General features: G+C 36.6%; 1 protein-coding gene across 8 annotated transcripts in view; it reads right to left on the bottom strand.

Moving 5' to 3' along the window:
- SATB1 (SATB homeobox 1) overlaps positions 1 to 13,463 on the bottom strand; it is a 108,047-nt gene that overhangs the window by 25,813 nt on the left and 68,771 nt on the right. For all 8 annotated transcript variants that reach the window (XM_038768199.1, XM_038768188.1, XM_038768207.1 and 5 more), the window contains exon 9: positions 5,807 to 5,962. In XM_038768199.1, the coding sequence (XP_038624127.1) occupies positions 5,807 to 5,962 (156 nt within the window). The remainder of the gene's footprint in view (positions 1 to 5,806; positions 5,963 to 13,463) is intronic.

Raw genomic sequence — 13,463 nt, 5'->3', positions numbered from 1 at the left:
TCAGAGGAGTCAGAGGTCATGGGTTCAAATTCCAGCTCTGCCAATTGTCAGCTGGGTGACTTTGGGCAAGTCACACCTTCTCTGTGCCTCAGTTACCTCATCTGTAAAATGGGGATTAAGACTGTGAGCCCCCTCTGGGACAACCTAATCACCTTGCAACCTCCCCAGTGCTTAAAACAGTGCTTTGCACATACTAAGCACATAATAAATGCCATTATTATTATTATTGTTATTAGTCAAAAGCGTTTATTGCACCCCTACTGGGTGTGGAAAATTACTAAGTGCTGGGTCAATACAGCAAAATTAGTACACTTGATGCCTGCCTTGAAGAAGCTCACAGTCTAAAATAAAGACGCTTAAATAAACTGCAGAAAGGAAGAAGCAATAGAGTACAAAAGTAGATAGTAATCAATCAGTGGTACTTATTGAGCAGTTCCTGTATTCAGAGCACTGTACTAAGCACTTGATAGGGTATGGAATTTGGTAGAAACGATCCCTGCCCACAAGGAACTCACAGTTGAAATTTCAAGCTCCAGAACTCCAGGGAAGGGGGGGTCTACTAACCTCACTGCATTGTAAATTTTCACTGTTTTACATCCTTGCACTATTTAGAATTATTTCCAGTCTTTCACAAAATTTCACAATAAAACTACTAGAAACAAAAGAGAAGAAAATTTGTAGACACAATTTGTCTAAAAAACATAGCTCATCTGATCTGAAGAACATGAAATGGGAAGAGAAGTGCAGGGCTAAGTATGACTCTCATTGTGGGGAGACAATAGAGGTGGTACTATGGTTGGAAGAATAGACTGACTAAACTAGACAGAAGATAAGATTTTCGAAGTATTGACCCCAAATTATAAGAATGGAATTTCTGTAGGAGGGAATTTGTTTCAGAGTTGACAAGTCACATCTGTTACTCTCAAGATTTAAGCTGGGATGCTTGTTCTGAGGAATTAAAAAGGAAAAATGCATAAAATTTTGAATTTGGATATAACAAATTAAAATTGATGCAAATGGAGGGTTAAGAAAACAACAGAAATTGAATTTTACTAGTGGTTAAAATTTTAATAGTGAGGGGGAACTCAATGTCCTAATAATCAAATATTTTGGATAAAATGAAAGCATGTTTTTTTCTCATTTTAAAGTAATTAAACCACTGTCTTGGGCCTCTAAAACTTTCTTGGACCACACTATCAGGTATTCTTGCTTCAGGCTTGTTACTATGCCCTTCAGGATGCTTTAATCTTAGAGAACCACTCCTAAGCTGATGTATTTAGCAATTCTCTTTTAAAAAGGCAATGACAAAAACTCATGGAAATAATCAGTCAAATGTATACACTACAGTATTTCAATACTATAGCACATTCAGGTGCATTAATTTCAGTTGATATTATATTCTCTAAACTATACAGACTGTATTATATTCTCTAGACTGTAAGATTGTTATGGGCAAGGAATGCATCCATGAACTCTCTTGAACTGTACTCTCCCAAGCACTTAGTACAGTGCTTTGCGCATAGTAAGCGTTCAGTAAATACCAATGGTCAAATGATATTACTATCTAGCCAACAGAGATGCCAAAGATAGGACTTCACATAAGGTATCATACAACTTTGCTCTCAAAAACTGGATGCAATTACCTGAATCAATAATAGAATTTTTTTAAGAAATATGATCATTACTATTAAGCCACTAATTGCTCACTATATAAAACATCACACAAGTGAACACTTTATAGCAAATTCTTCTAAAATGAAAATTGCAAAATAACAAATCAGCATGTAAATTTGACCCACAGTCAGATACATTCCAACTAAAGTACACCCTTATTAATTTGATGGAATTTAATGTCACCTGTACCATTTATTTCATCACTGCTTCTTGCTCCTGAAGATTCATTTTCAGCAAGCATGAAAGCTTCATATTCTTTTCAACAATTTGAAGCTTTCCTATGGAATAAGATGCTGATTTTTCAGCTCTACTAAACTGAATTGATTTGGAATATACCATATGGTACTTACATTCAAGACACCCTGATTACTATCTAGGAATTCCCATACTCAAATTAAAGGCCAGAATGATTTTATCATCTATAAACATGAGAACTGCCTGAGCCATATATCCATACCTCATACTATTTGAAGGATTGGAATCCCAGCTGTCAAACAGTTTGGGAAATATTAAAAGAGAGTTAATGACTTTAACTGATCTTTCCTTTCTAGTGCTGCCATGTTCACGGACAAAACATTATCTTCTACCTCAGTTAAAAAGATTCCGATATAACAACACGTAAGCAGTGTTGCCTTCTATAAACTCAGCCCAACCAGACTCACTGTATATGAATAAGCATTACAAAAGACTATGTTCAATTACACAGATTCTTGAAAACGTGGTTTCTTTATGTAAAACAAGTCTGGAGTCCGATGAGAAGCAATTACCTAAATGCCTGGTGATGTATTTTTAAATACCTTGCCGAAATATGACTTTCCCTCCCACTGCACTCTAATAAAAAATAGGCCACACCTTTTAAGACATTAAAATCAATTTAACACTTTGACATACAGGCATAAAACAGAGTGCTGATAATGTCCATTTACTGGACATACACCTAAAGTCTCAGAGCTCTCAAGGGGTTTGTTAAGAAATAAAATTAGGTTTCAACATCTGCCACCATAAAAAAAAAATCATATTTCTGGCTCCCGAATGAAAACACTGTAACTGGTAAATGGTTATTGAACTGTAATACCTTAATGATTATTATCTATATCACCGATAGTTTTTAACAATGAAATAAGGGGTTTCCACTTTTATAGTTATTTGAATATGCTATCACACCAAATATTTGATACAATTCCAATATGACTCAATTACAAAAGCACTGCTTTAATGCAGACTGCTACTCATATTAGGTTAGAATTCTGTATTCTCCCTCCTGGATAAATTTTAGTAACTCCTGTTTCCTAAACAACTAATGGGAAGAATTTCTCTTCACTTTTCACCAAGCTCAAATAGGCAATCCTATATATAGCTGAAACCTGATTTCTATGCCCAAGATATCTAATATAGAACTTGTGGTCATTTCAAACCTGATCCATAATTTCTAATTCTATATTGTCTTTTAGCCTAGTTTTTGTAGATCATCTTATCTCAACGAGCTCCGTTTGTGTATAAAATTTTTGAAATGGTAACACGAAGATCTGGTTACTAAATAATGAATACTTTTCATAAATCTAAGAGCAAATCCTGAACTTATCACTGGATGCAATAAATACTGAGAGAATGAATGTTTACTAAACAAAGGAGAAAATTCTTCCTGTCATTCACACTCTCATGATTCTACATTTAAGTCACACTTATTGAGGAATTAAAAATAGGATTTAGGGAGGAGCCAAGCCACATGATTGCTAGCAATATACAATTACTTGTATTTATTGAGTGTTTATTTTTTGGAAAGCACTGTCCTATGCTAAGCAACAAAAAGATCCAAATAAACTCCAGCTACCTGCCTGTGTAGAGGAAGCTGCTTTAAATTCCTGGCTAAGGAGCTGTAAGGTGAGGGATGAAAGGGAGAAGAAAAGGAGAAAAATATGTAGACAGAGAACCAGGAATAACTCCATTAGGACTATAACCTCCTTGTGGGCAAAGATCATGTCTACCAACTCTGTTGTGTTGTACAGTGCTTAATACAGTGCTCTGCACACAGTAAGTGCTCAATGAATATCCTTGATTGAATAAGAAGCAGCTGCTGTATCCTGCAGTACCAGTGAGGCAAATGATGGCTAGATGGAGCCAAAAATGTAATGAGGGGGAATTGATAAAATAGTTTGATCTAAAACTTTAAAGAAATGGATATGAAAAAAAAAAAAATCGACAATCTGGTTTGATCTAAAACTTTAAAGAAATAAATGTATATGAAAAAAATCGACAACCTGGTTGGCCCTACAACTATAACTGTTGGGTGTGAACAGAATGGAAAGGCAAAGCTTTCAGAAAAACATTTTGCTCTCCTACTAATATATTTTGATTTCTTATGCCTGGCTTTTCAATCCCCTGGGCTGAAACAGACACACAATATCAGCAAGGTTTGTAGGAACAAAATACTCAAATATGAGGACCTCCTCAAACCAAGTATTTCACTGGGGAATGTGAGGAGGTGGGCAAGAGGGTAAGAGAACAGGACATTTCTCTTTAATGCCGCCTAGCCTTGGCATGTAAATGAAGACATCTGAAGAAGCCCACAGGTTTGAAGCTGCTCTTACATTCTATCATAATTAGAAACATTTCAAGAGCCCTGTAATTTCCAATCAAAATTACAGTAATTTCCGATATACAAGCCATGATTCATGACAGAATTTTACATTCCATGAGAGATTACAGTGGCCTGATGTATGACACGCTGAGTACAGCACTAACATAAACAATTCAGTTTAATGTTTAAACAGCACTCGATGTTTAGAATCCCACAATAAAAGAAACATATTATTGTAGAAATTATCACTTTGACAGTGATTGAAGGGTAGGCAGGCATGTGGCCTATAAAGCTATAATTTTTAGAGTCCACAGCTTGAGTTTAATCATTTTTATATAACATTTCCAAAATATCCCTTAAGTATTCTTCACAGCCTTTAACTTAAGAAAAACCTTACGCACAAATTAGGCTCACAATAAGTTCCACATACTAATGTTGCTTCTGCAAATTGCTGACAATAGAAATACTCCTTTATATAAAAAGACTTGGGAAACTATCCACTAATGATATCTCACTATCAAATAAGTTTTGAGATAGGAAGATTTTGACATCAAATCTTCTAACAGCTGCATACTTTCAAAATAGCCTTGTTAATATTATGCATTTTTTCTTTCTTTACACCAGACTTTTCTAACCCACTTTTAGTTACTTGGCTTTGGGTACACTTTACATGAAGATATGAATGTTATGGAAAAGATGATTTTTCTCTTGATAAGTATATGATAAGCACAGTGAGACTATTTCACTGATATATAAAATTGTATTGTCAGTAAATAAAAGTTTGTCATTCTTTGTGAGAAATGGACATGCACTGCATCACCCATGTTTTGCAGTATTTTTAATTACTTTTAGCAACTTCAATTTCTATTTCGTAGATTTCTGTATGAAAGATAATGTGCCAGTCCATGATGCAGGACTAAATTTACTACAGTATTGTTTATATAAAAAGGGTACACTACATATGCATGGAAGCCGACATGACCGAGTCTTGATGGTGGGATAATTTTTTCCATGTTTCATATTTCATTGATCTCATGTTTCATTTTTAGAAGTCTCTGGATTTCTAAGAGTGGCACATTTTGCTGCCATTATTAACCCCCAATATTTGTTTAGATTTCAACATTTGTAAAGTAGGTCGTCTTAGTATATATCCATTATTGTCATATTTGTAATAATGAATCCAAATATGGCATCAATCATTAAAAATATTTTCCCACACAATTATACTGCATTGCAAATTTGATTCACATAGTTTACTCTGTTTTTGAGACTTCCCATGACTCAATCTAGCCTTCCTTTTAGGAGATGACAAATGTTCCTTATTCATGAATTTAGGAAGCAAGCGTGCTTCAGGACTGACACGCTAGGTAGCCTTTCAGTTGCATCCATAATCTTGTTAAATCTTAAAATTGGTTACACTGAGAAACATAGCTTAACACATTATGCTGTTGTTCACTTTAACCCAAGCAATAACTCAAATTCATACAGAAAAGAGATACCACACAACGTTCTATAGGCATCATTTATGAAAACTGTTGCGTCTTAGGTTCTTACCTGGCTTTTAGTTGCTGCAACCTTTGCAAACAGTGCTTGGGACACTTTAGCTCGCTTCATTTCCTGCTGAATTTCATCATAAATGGAAGCATTAATGTTCATGGTATTGTTCTCTGGTTTCCCATTCCTCTCAGTGGCAATAGTAGCTGTTTTCACCTATAAAACATTTTATATCTGCTGTCATTTTTCACTGGCAAACAGATATTCAATTTTTTCAATGCTTCCCATGGTTTGTTCTTTTTATGATCGTTTTGTCATGATTTCAGTGATTTAGCACTAACAACTGCCCAAAGAGTGGCTTACTGATTAGTAGACAGAGGAGGGGCTCTGTTGGGCTGAGTCAGAAGGTTATGGGTTTGAGTCCCACTCTGCCACTTGTCTGCTGTGTGACCTTGGACAAGTCACTTCCCTTCTCTGGGTCTGTTACCTTACCTCTAAAATGGGGACTGAGACTGTGAGTCCCACGTGGGACAGGGACTGTGTCCAACCTGATTTGTCTGTATCCACCCCAGTGCTAAGGAAAGTACCTGGCACATAGTAATAATAATGATGGCATCTGTTAAGCACTTACTATTGCAAAGCACTGTTCTTAGCACTGGGGGTAATCATGTTGTCCCATGTGGGGCTCACAGTCTTAATACCCATTTTATAGGTGAGGTAACTGAGGCTCAGAAAAGTTAAGTGACTTGCCCAGGGTCACACAGCAGACGTGGGGGAGCCGGGATTAGAACCCATGACCTCTGACTCCCAAGCCTGTGCTCTTTCCACTGAGCCCCGCTGCTTCTCTAAGCACCTAACGGATCACAGTTGTTTTTATGGGAGTTAAGGAAGACCAACCTATTGTTCAAGGTGATAGCATTTGTAGAAGGTAGTTGTTCACACCTGTCACCTAGGAATCGGAGTCAGAAAACAAGTTTTCTGGGGAACAGTCATAAGTGTCAAAGAAATGGAAATTCTAAAAGGATTTCTTTTCAATTAATGTAAAAGTGTAATCAATTATAAGTACTTAAATCATGCCGTACTATAGATTGGTGTCCAATGTCCAATACAGTTGACTGTATCACTTACAGGTACTAAACACTGTGGAGTTTCTCATTTAGATTGGGGTTTATGCTTTTCCTCTTGTCTGCTTTCATTTTTAAATATTTCATAACAATATTTCAGAACATTTAAAAATATTTCATAACAATTTGCATACTTAAATCTTCTATAATAATAGTAATAATAATGATGGCATTTTTAAGCGCTTACTATGTGCAAAGCACTGTTCTAAGCACTGGGCTATCCATGTATGCACTTTACATGCACATGTCCAAGCTGTTCTTTACTTATATGATCTTTTTCTGGCTCTCAAGTACATGATTAATGTCCTTGTGCTTTGGACCTTCCCTGTAATAGATAGTCCCTTTGCTTTAGTAATCTATGAGAGTTACTCAAAATAAATTAATCAAATGTTTAAAGAGTTTTTACAACTTTAACCTGAAATAAGTATTAGACTAAACAGCTACAATAACTGTGGTGTGAAACTGACAATTCAGAGTAGCTGCCACAAGGCTCAGATAAAAATAAAATCACAATTAAGATTATTACTATGTAGTCATGTAGTCAATTTTAGTGAGTGTGATCAGAATAAATGGATAAACTTCTCTATTGTATTTTTAAATATGACCTCATTCAATCCAGTTTAGTAACACAGACACTAAGGGCAGAGTGACCTGTGGAATTTTTTTAACTGGAAAATAGAAGCAGCATTTCCAAATTACACTCTTAGAAGACAATCACTGTAACCTATTACTAGTATTAACTACAAATAGAATAAAATTAACTGCTGGAAAGAATAAACTAATGGTCTTCAGCATTTTTCCTCTATTAAGCATAACACAAAAAATGATCCCACAGTCTCATAAACTAATTGAATTCAAAAGAAAAGGAAAGGTGTTAGATTAGGAAAATAATTTCTGTGTTTTTATTTAGTAAATAATCCCATAACTTCCGAGTTGGGTCACAAATCTTTCTGAAGCTGTGAATGTACAAACGTTTTTCAAATCAAGTGTTTCTACGGTTTCTGCAAATGTCCAATTATATTGTCCAATGTATATATTCTTCTCCAAGAATTGGGGAGTTCATAAGACCTACTAAACCTTTGGGATTACTCTAGGAACTCGTAGGACCCTTGGAGTACTGAAGCAATAGTTCTTCTAAATGCCACTTTCGGGTCTTTGAATAGGTAATGTGCCCCCTGAAAGTGCGTACACCAGGAACACAAAACTCGTTTACAATGATGTGACAAACGTGCTGGGATAAGTAAACATGGCATGCTAACAATAGGGGCTCCTCTGCCCCCCTGCCAGGAAGAAGAAGCAGAGGTGACTGGCTGAATATCGAAAAGGTAGCAGAGGGCTGAACAATTTTTTGTGGCTTTCCATCACCACCACTGAGGCTAAGATTGATTAAATGATTGGTTTCCAAATGGTACACTGTAGCTTATCAGTGTGATCTGACACTGTGTTCTAGCTACGGCACTGCCATATTTAGCCTTTCTTTACTTGTTTGCTGAGAAGTCAATTTGGACATACACATTGTGAGCCTAAGGCCTTTTTTATTTGTAGACACCCCAGGGACTTGAGGAATGGTCTGGAACCACTGTTCTCTTGCTCTCTTTTTCCCACCTCTACATTTTTGTGATGAGGATGAGGGTGCAGTGCCCTTAATCTTCTCCTCACAACTTTGGCCTACCTAGGACCACAAAAAATAAGGAAGCACTCTTGGTTTCCCAGGTGGTGTCCTGAGTTCCCTTTTCAGTCTAATTGCCATTTCTTCAATGCAACAAAAAAAAGGAATTTTGTAGGGAGAAGTGAAATGCCGTGCTATGAAAATGATACGGTTAAAAACATGTCTTTAAACCTTACTTTAAGAATACATTTTTATTATTCCCCCACTTGGGCTTAAATTAAAAAAAAAAAAATCCCTCAATTTCATTTCCTCCAGTTACAAGGTTCAGTTTCTAGGATCCTTTTGGAGAGTTTCTGTGAAAAATCATGGCCTTAAACTAAACCAAAAAACTGATCATATCAGAAAAATAAAAATCTTCTCACTTAGAGCTGAGAAGAAATCATGTTAACACAAAGGTGTTTTGGAAAGAAGGGAATGTCAAAGTACTGTAATGTGTTCCAAAGTTTTCTCGTCTCTGTTAGTCATTTTAAAAATATTTAGAAAAGCTCATCTTTCCCAACTTGCCTGCCCAGATACAAATCTCATCACATAAGATTGATTATGGTAATGAGAACTTCTGGAATCATACAGTTTTTCTAAACAAAGCACAAACTGTTGCTCAAGGGGTAACAAAGTTGAACAGGTTTTCACGACTATAGACGATCACTTTTTTTTCCTAGGCCAAAATTTGAAACAAAAATCCTTTATGCTACATTCTCCTAACTACTGTTTCAGCTTAGGAACAAAAATCTTCTTTAATCCTGGTTTAGCTTTTAATATTACATTGTACATCAAAATTCAGGAAGTAGTCATTCCAGGCAAAACAAACTACTTTTCAGTTCTGTCTGCAAATAGCAGAGGAGTTAGAATAAATGCAGTTGCTTTCTGAATGGCTTTTAATCAAGACAGGGTTTACTAGACCATTATTACAGTGGCGCCTTAAAGTACCGTTATAGTTGGGTGCTGGTGTTTTATTAGCTGTCTTTCTTTTGGAGGAAAAGGGCCGCTCATTTTTAATTTGTTTAATGTCCCATCAGAATGGATCTTCAGGAACGGAGTTTGCTATTCGGTTCCAAATCATTCTTATTAAAAGACTGCACCTTCACATACTTTTAGACCACTCATTTGTGTGGTTTCTCTGAAAAAAGTCACTGTCCGCTCTCAATCAGGGGCAGTGAGACTCCTTGCTAGGATTCTGGATGAGAACTGAAGACAGTTTGTGACTCAAAGTTTAAGCAGACATTCTAGCGGTCTCAGGACGGGAAAGATAGGCGAGTACTTGGTCTTTCCTCATGCAAGGAGAAAACATACCTGCTCTCCAAACAAGTCAAGCCAGCCAGGGTTGCCCCCTATGCTGACAAAGCTTTCAGCAAACAGTATGAATAAAAATGACTGACTTTCAAAGTTTCTCAATGACAGGTAGAAGGCGGAGGGCAGGCATGTGAGGTGTGGTGGAAAGAGCTAAAGCCTGTTCTCAGAGAACCAGCAGGCTGGACTCACAATATGCTACGTATAAAAATAATCTGCAGCAGTCGGCACCCGCTGATAATATCCAGGCTTCACCCTGACATGCACACACGCTTTACGTGAAGAGGCAGCAAAATGGAGATGCCCTTCCCGGGATTCTTCCTGCCGCTATCTACTGTGGCAGCCGCCTGTAATCACAGGCATCCAAATATTTCACAAGCTGCACAGACATGCCCAATTCTAGCTCAGTTCAACGGATCGTTCTGGGATTTATGGAATACTGGCAACTGAGGCCCGTGCTACGTGTCAGTGAGACCCTTTTCTTCACAATGCTACCAGTGGCAAATTTTATCCCTGCTGTAAACTAATGATACAAATTCCTTTAGCCTGGAGGCTCAAAATCAGGATTTTCACATTTGCAATCCTGCCGGATTTATTACAGAGTATTTCTATTGAAGGTTGAAAAATATCAATTACAAACGCGCACAAATTAATATCGCTGCCTTGAAAAGGTATGTTTGTTTTTGCAGGCTTTGACATTTTTCATTTTAAAGCTTTATTAATTTCCTTAATACCATATATGAGAATTGGGAGAAACCCTAGCTCCCACTTTAAGAGGAAAAGGTAAACCAAATTTAAAGTGGAAAAAAGCAGAGAAAAGATGATCTTATGATGTTTTAAATTAGCACTGAAATAAATACAGTTTATCACAAAAATAAGGCACTAAATAAATACCAGTACAATCTTAAATATTACATATGCACTTTAGATAATTAGGTTTGGAAATCATTTGGTAGGCTTACTCAGCACTATTTTAAATGGTTAATAAATTATATAAATTTTAAAAATATTCAAACTTGCTTCCTCCTGTTGGAATGTTAAATTTATAGACTCAGCTAAGAAAAAACATGCCACAGAAAAATGGTAGGTAGCTGATTCAATTACACAATTATAAAATTAGAAAAGCAGCATGGTCTAGTGGAAAGAGCATATGCCTGGAAGCCAGAGGATCTGGGTTCTAATCCCACCTCTGCCAGTTGTCTGCTGTGCAAGCTTAGGAAAGTCACTTCTCTGTACCTGTTAGTTCATGTGTAAATGGGGACTACAATTGTGAGCCTGAGGTGAGACAGAGACTGTGTCCAACCTGATTAACTTGTATGTACCTCAGTGCTTAGTACAGTGCCTGGCACATAGTGAGCATTTAACAAAATTGCCCCGACTCCCTCCCTCTGCTCTACCCCCCTCCTCGCCCCACAGCACTTGTGTATATTTGTACATATTTATTATTCTATTTATTTTATTAATGATGTGTACATATCTATAATTCTATTGATCTATTTTGATACTATTGATGCCTGTCTACTTAGAACAGTACTTGGCACAAATACCATTATTATTATTATTACTTGTATTGTTTTGTTGTCTTTCCCCTCTCTTCTAGACTGTGAGCCCATTGTTGGGTAGGGATTGTCTCTATCTGTTGCCAAACTGTACTTTCCAAGTGCTCAGTATAGTTCTCTACACACAGTAAGCGCTCAATAAATATGATTGAATGAATGAATGAAATACTATAAAAAATTTGCATTCAATTTTTTAAATTAGCACACCACCCAAATTAAAGGTGATATCATCTCTAGAAGCAGTATGGCCCAGTGGATAGAAGATGGGTCTGGGAGACAGGAGACTTGTGTTCTAATCCCGGTTCCACCACTTGCCTTCTGAGTGACCTTGGGCAAGTCATTTACTTCTTTATGCCTCAGTTTCCTCAATAAAGTGGGGAATAAATATCTATTCTCCCTCCCCTTTGGACTGATTGCCCCATGTGGGAGACTGTGTCTGACCTCATTTTCTTGTATCTATATGCTAGGGCTTAGTACAGTTCTTGGGACATAGGCAGTGCTTAACAAATACCACAAATATTATTACTATTTAGAAAATTATTCATAAAATTATTTTTTAAATGACAGTTATGGGAGTATTTCCTAAACTCATCCAGGGAATAACCTTGAGGGAAAGAAACCTTTGCCAGAAAATTTTCCAAGTTGGAAGGACTTGTAGAATTGGCTGGAGATCAGCCTGAACTCCCCATTCAGGACAGGAATTCTACAGGTTCTTTTGGCCCCTTATTCAGGAAGGCCTCCCTTGTCTTCTACTTTTGCATTCATTTTGCTAAGACTTAGCCTACCACTGGCCCTATGAAGCTGTTGACTTTCAGTGGGAGAAAATGGATGTATATGATTCACAATGACACCCAGAAACAAGATTTTACATTATTTTATTCTGGGCACTTATCAAAATAACCCCCTGAACCCTCTTGCCAACTTTACTTTCACTACCTAGTTACTCTTTTACTAGGTGACATAGGCAAGTCTTACAAATTTTTCTTTTTAATATTTCCTGGAGATAGTAAAGTTGCAGGGAAAAACCTTGATAGCTTTTTTAGGAGGTTTTTTTCTTTAGAGCAGCAGCTATTAATCTTGCCAATCAATCAGAGTGTCTTACTTACAAAATGTTACTTCCAGCAAGACAACTCTAGTCTAAATTCTACAAGTAAGTCATCCCTTGCAAGGACAATCCTGGGATTCATGCTAGATAAATCCATCTCAGAGTCTGACCCTTCTTGGCACTCCAACAGTCTTCATGAGGGATGTTCTGTGGGTTTTGACTAAGGTCACCTTTGCCACAGCATATGAAAACTTCATGGGTGGCATTTAGGTTTTATTTTTGAAAGTTCTTTAGCTAATATCCACTGCTGTAGGCCTGTTATAAATCTAAAGCATATATGTTGTCATGCCAATTTTCTTCAAGAAACAATGATCAAAAAATAATTCCAATTCATCAGGTTAAAGTTCAAATACCAAACTAAAACACCACTATTAGACTTTTAGTCTTATTCTATGTATTCTTTGATTAGTGTGTAAGTAAGTTTACCTAAGGTTTTAAAATTATAGGAGTAATACAGCTCAACAGGGAGTTATATATTGCTCCGTTGAAAGCACTTAAGAGTTATAAAAATATAACTAATTACAGTCCTTTACTAGTTAGCTATACAGAGATAAAAGAAAGGCAGAAGGTGCCCACTGTTGGGTAGGGACTGTCTCTATATAGGGACTGTCTCTATATGTTGCCAATTTGTACTTCCCAAGCGCTTAGTACAGTGCTCTGCACATAGTAAGCGCTCAATAAATACGATTGATGATGATGATGACACTTTTCCAGTCAATGTGGGCACAGCAGATGACCCACCTAGATCATTTAACCAAATGGTCATTCAGCCTATCCAAATTCAGTTGGATAAATGGACCTCTAAAAATAAATACTCTCCAATACTATTTAAATTGCTTGCAACAGGAATTTGCGATAATCTGAATTTTTTTGTACAGAAAACACCACTAAAATTTCCCCATTTAAAATGATGTAAAATAAGCATAGAAAATATAGAGAAAAGTTGGGGATTTGAATTTGGAAAAATAATAGC

The sequence above is a fragment of the Tachyglossus aculeatus genome, chromosome 2 (assembly GCF_015852505.1).
Source record: "Tachyglossus aculeatus isolate mTacAcu1 chromosome 2, mTacAcu1.pri, whole genome shotgun sequence".
Lineage (NCBI taxonomy): Eukaryota > Metazoa > Chordata > Mammalia > Monotremata > Tachyglossidae > Tachyglossus > Tachyglossus aculeatus.
Note: the sequence above shows the minus strand (reverse complement) of the source record. Positions and strands in the feature narration are given on the sequence as shown.